This window comes from Magnolia sinica, chromosome 6, assembly GCF_029962835.1.
Source record: "Magnolia sinica isolate HGM2019 chromosome 6, MsV1, whole genome shotgun sequence".
NCBI lineage: Eukaryota > Viridiplantae > Streptophyta > Magnoliopsida > Magnoliales > Magnoliaceae > Magnolia > Magnolia sinica.
The window spans coordinates 6,104,016-6,109,559 of NC_080578.1; the positions used below are offsets into that span (position 1 = coordinate 6,104,016).

The 5,544-nt window shown below is 40.4% G+C and overlaps 1 protein-coding gene across 1 annotated transcript; it reads right to left on the bottom strand.

The window, feature by feature from the left end:
• Positions 1-2,875: 2,875 nt before the first annotated feature.
• On the bottom strand, positions 2,876-4,325 carry LOC131249842 (expansin-like B1). Its single transcript, XM_058250592.1, has 4 exons — positions 4,126-4,325; positions 3,446-3,731; positions 3,224-3,356; positions 2,876-3,092 (listed from the first exon to the last, which is right to left on the bottom strand). The coding sequence occupies exons 1-4, from the start codon at positions 4,253-4,255 to the stop codon at positions 2,895-2,897; spliced, it is 747 nt and encodes a 248-aa protein (XP_058106575.1). The 5' UTR covers positions 4,256-4,325; the 3' UTR covers positions 2,876-2,894.
• Between the last annotated feature and the right edge of the window lie 1,219 nt (positions 4,326-5,544).

Genomic DNA, 5,544 nt, shown 5'->3' on the forward strand with positions numbered 1-5,544 from the left:
AACTCTCACATGTATTGTCTAATATATTACCATAGTTAGGTATAAAAATAGTTTATCGGGTCATCCATGAATTTCAGTTATGTTTTCATGATACCTATTATATGATGTATGTGATTTTAACTGATGGCACAATATGCAAGTCTGTATATATATAATTATATGGATGATTTCAATTATCTAGGTTACTCAATCATGAAAAACCAGGTACACAAAGCTTTGGGTCGGTGAATGCAGATTGATACGTCCTGATATACTGCAATGAGATACGTTTAGACTCTAGTTGTTGGATTTAGATTTTTTTAACCGTTTATGACATTCCTTGATGGGGCAAGCCCATCAAACTCTGGAAAAAATTTTCAATCCTTTAATTATATAAAGGTTATCTTAATGATTCACGTTCAAAGCAAAATATCTAAAATATTAAAGTGTTGAAAGAATCCAACAACTTTTATTTTTTTACTTTTCCATTAAACAAAGGCTAATTTGATATATTTTGAAATGAGTTTAACTGGTCATCGTAAAAAGATCTATGAAAAAAAGTCTAATTTTGTATTTTTACAACGAGCTTAACGAGTCATCGCTAAAGTTACTGTTTGCGACAACTTTTGTACTGTCATATTTTTTCTTTTTGTAACGATACCCAATTCATCATAAAAAGTGGCTATTAGCGACGACTGTTAAGCTCGTCGTGAAAAGTCTTTCCGGTCACATAATTTTTCACGAAAAATTCATATGACAAGTTTTCGCGACAAGTTTTACAACGACAATTAAAACTCGTTGTAAAAAAGTTGACTACTGGTAACAATTTAAAGTGCCTTAGTAAATAGTCAATTTTTTACAACAACTTAAAATGCTGTTGTAAAAATTTAAATTTTTGTAATGAAATTAAACTCACTAAAAAGGTCGTCACCAAAGGTCTAAATTGTTGTAGTGACAGCTGATATTTGTATTTTCACTTCAGCTGGTTATGTGTGATCTTATTAAGGGCCTGTTTGGATGCGCGGATTAGGTGGGAGTGAGTTGTATTAGGATAGATTGCACAGCTTCCCATATCATAAATGGGTTTGCCAGTGGATTACATGCAATCCCACTGGATTGCTATATCCATCGGCCCATCTATTGCCATGTTTGGACGGGCGAACGGGATAAGATTTCAAAAGCGCCAGCGTTCGCACTGGGTCCTGCTGGGATGTGTAAGGGGCCACCATCATGCACGGTTCGATGATCGAAACCGTCCAATACATCCAGGAGGTGGGGCCGACCGTACCCATGGAGACATTATCCTCTCACGTACAGGAAGACACGATTTCCACCGTCAAATGCAAGACGGACGGTGGAGTAAAAGATTCTGTGGGCTACGCTGAATTCAATCCGAAACCAAACATTTCCGACTAGTTTTTCGACCTGCATTCAGTGGACGTAGTGGATTTCCCTGAAGACATCAATCATGGACCCCACCATCAGCACAGTGCAAGAAATTGCGAAAGTCCCTACGTCCGTGAAAACTGACTTCGGTGGGCCATTATGTCATCTTGGTGGTGATCAGATCAGCAATCCAAACCGTCTATAGTTTCCAAAAGGGGGTCACGACCCTTACCATGAAGTCAGAATGGATGGTGTGGATACTCCCTTCGCTGCATAACGTGCATAAATAGAGTCAGTTCGTCCGGCTCCAAACCGACCTCCTCCAGTCGACGGGATTCGCAATCCACCGAATCCTCTCCCGAAGCCAAAATCTCACTCCCATCCGTCGTCAATACTGCACCGCCCAAACAGAACTGCAGGAGAACGGGGTGGGATTTCAAAACCCTATCCCACGTACTCCACTCTACTCCCACCTAATCCGCGCGTCCAAACACACCCTAACAGGTTTGATGACAAATAAACATTACCATAAGATTTCATCAGTAGACATTAGTATACCCACTGTTTCGTATGGTGTGGTCCACTTGAGCTTTCCATATGCTTTAATTCTGGGTTCATGGCCTAAAATGAGCCGGCAAAATAGATGGCCCACGTGGATAAAATACATACATCACGGTGGGCCCGATGGAGTCCTGACACAGGGTCACCACTCAATCCGCGTCCCGTTCGTGTCCCCGTAAAAGTACCTGGGTTTGGTGTACGGGAATTCCAGCCATCCAAATCATGGGCCCTATTGTCGACAGAGCATAACCAAAATCACTCTAAATCCCATGTGACGTTCCTAACCATCCGATGGGTGGCCACCAATGTACTTCTCAACTGAAATTGACCAGCAGTTCAAATCAATCACTAATATACAGTAGGAAACGCACACGGAGTTTTAGTTTTTAAAATAAAAATAAAATGCGCACGAGAACGCGAGCATCAGTGATGCGATCCAGTCCACCGAGCTCCATGAAATTTCCTAGTCACATGTATGCACTCTACGTATGTATAAGATGATTTAAACCGTTCATTCATCCAAAAAAAAAAAAACCATGAACGATTCATGATCCAAACCGTTCATTCATCTGGAACAACCATGAATGAGTCATGGACCAGAAATCATATAATTCTTACAATCGTAACCATTTAAAAAAGTGGTGTACAGAATTTATACAAATCCAATACACAGGGATGAAATTTACACGGTTAGGATTTCCGATCATTGTGATTTTCTTGTCAAACCTTGTACCAAATGAACAAGTTGGATCGTTGCACACATGCCACTTGCATGTGCACGTATGGCATTAGTCCTTTGATGGAACTTTCATCATATGCGAAACCAACAATTTATTAATGTCTTACCAAACAAAGTACTCAAGTAAACAAACTTACAATACAAATATAAAATCAGTGCGTTTTCTATAATTAGGATTTGATCCTCCTACTTGTAATTTTTTTAATATAAAAAAGTTCAAATCATGCAATTAGAAGAGCTGAATAGCTGAGTCATAAGCCACTCCTGCCTTCCAGTCACTAGGAATCACATTCCTCAGCTGGATCCACTTCTGTCCTTCCTCTCCACTCACTTGGAACCGTAGATTAAGTGGGCCCTTAGGAGGGTTAGCCCTGTCCCACACCCCACCGAAGGCCCTACGCATCGCTCTCCACTCCTGGCAATCCTCCTGGACCAATACACAAGACAAGTGCTGAAATTTCAATTCAAATAATAGCAATTGATGTAAAGATTAAGTAAAACCATAGTTTAAAAACTTGATGGGTATGCACTGGACTGGATTGGTTAGTGGGCCCATACCTGCCACAATTCAACGGCTGTGATGTCCTTCTGGCCAGCTTGGTACAAGATGATGATAGCAAGGTAATCAGGGAACCTGCTATATTCATGGACTTTGAACATGAGGTTGTATCCTGGGTACTGGCATGAAACCCTATATCAAGAAAACATGGTTAGGTGCTACAACATTCATGCATATTGCTATGAAGTAGACTACAACATGTGTATCGAGATGATGGTCACCTTCTATATTCTATGTCGACCACACCATGGGCTATAAGTTCTGCGGCCATGTATGGGCGGGCTAACTTCCCGAAGCCACGGCGGCTAAGGATGAAGTCTGTGTTGTCGCCTTGACCATGGTCAGTTACGATGATCCTCACCCCATCCTGGCTGCAGAGCTCTGGTTGGGTGCACCTCACTTGGTAGCATGCACCACATCCGGTGCCATTCCTGTACAGCTTAGCAACGGCGCTTACATCGCCACCATTGATATTCCTTCCAAATTCACCAAAGCCGCATGCCCCACCTGAATTAATTCAACCACCAACTTAGCTAATTATAAGTGTGATAAAATAATTAAGACACAAAATAAGTGTCCCTACACCAATGTCTACTTAAATATGCATACATACATGAATGTATGCATATATACATCAAATATGCCGGTTTATTCCGTAGCTAGAATTATTATAAAAGTTTTATGTTGGCTGCGAACTTAATACAAACACTCTTTTATCCAGACTTGATATTGGAACGAGAGCATGAAACTCCCAAGGGTGGTATGTGATAGTCATAATTGTATGAGTTGATTAAAATCAATGAAATATATACGTACGCAGGTGTGTGGGTGTGTATGTATATATGTGTGTATATGGAGAGAGAGAGAGAGAGAGAGAGAGAGAGAGAGAGAGAGAGAGTACTTGGAGTCCCTAAGCAATCTGGGCTACCATAATATGTGGCTCTGGAGCAAATGAAGGGGTCCTCGGATCTACAAAGTTCCGGGAAGAGCACGAAAAAGGAGAGGACGGAGAAGGTGAGCAATAGACCCATGTCTAAAGAGCCTTTGCACCTTAACTAATCTGGAACTCTAGGAAACACAAAAAAGAAATGCAAGGAAAGAAGTGAAGAAGAAGAGAGATGGTGAGATGAATTGTGCAAAACCATTTCATATTTATAGCCCAGGGAGGGAGTAGTGAGGGTGGCACAGCACCGGTATTTTTTTTCAACCAATGAATACAAGGGAGATGTGTCCAAAACAGACACCCCTATTAACCCAAAAAGGTCCATTGAACAAAACAGTAAAAAATAGCCACCTTTGCCTACTCTCCTCTTTTTGTTTATTTATTGTTGGAGGCTAGAAAAGTTAATTAAAAAACATTCTCGTGTCTCACGTTCTTCTCCTCATATCATTTTTTTAAATTATGTTTGTTCGTTGTTAAAACCTCGGTGGTGGGACGCATATTTGCCCATTATCTTAAGCTTCATGGGCCATAGCACGTCTGTGTGACATCCACTCCGTCTATCAATTTCACCATATGATGTTAGGACATAAACCCAAAAGTGAGCCAAATCCAAAATTCAAGAGAGCCACACCATAGGAAACCCTGGGAATGGAAGGACCCACAGTTGAGACCTTCCTAGGGCCCACCGTGATGTTTATAAGCCATCTTAACTATTCATAGGATGATTGTCACTGATATTCGGGTCCTCATCCATGGCTGAGTGGTAGACTCACAAGAGTTTCAACACGAGATCATGGGTTTGAGCATCCATTGTGGTGAAATTCTACTATGGTGTGAATGGACGGGTGGTTATGAGTATGTAAATGCATGTGTAAAAAAGTAGAAGAAGATTGTCACTAATATGAAGAGAAAACTCAAATATTAGCCTAATAGAAAACTTTTATGGCCCCAGCAAAATTTCAATTGCAGCCATTGTAATTTTGAATTTACTTAATTTTTGAGATTACGTAATGTTGTCGGAAAATTTATAGAATAATATTTTTTCTGTAAAATATGGAATCCGAAAATTCAAAAATAAAGACAGGCTGAAGCACATCTGAAACGATGTCCTTAAAGCATTATTTGGCCCTACTCAAGTGAATTGAGTATGTTGATAGGTTATAGGCAAAACGCTGCTAGGATACGATGAGCCTGGTGTGGGTCTGCGTTCAGCAAACACGAAGGCCCACCAATAAAACTCTATCACACAGTCTGGCAGAAATAAAGAAAAAAGGAAAAATTTTAGAAAAAGAGAAGAAGAATTCTGATGTTAGACCACTGCACTGGTCTGTACTTTAAATGTTGGTTCAGATGAACTGTTCTTAGACCACTCTGTTG

Bases quoted from the DNA above. Each gene is read 5' to 3' on its own strand.
- LOC131249842 (XM_058250592.1), bottom strand. From the start codon at position 4,255: ATGGGTCTATTGCTCACCTTCTCCGTCCTCTCCTTTTTCGTGCTCTTC. The intron at 3,732-4,125 runs GTACTCTCTCTC...GAATTAATTCAG, and splicing joins AGATTGCTTAGGGACTCCAA to GTGGGGCATGCGGCTTTGGT. The intron at 3,357-3,445 runs GTGACCATCATC...TTCTTGATATAG, and splicing joins GTCGACATAGAATATAGAAG to GGTTTCATGCCAGTACCCAG.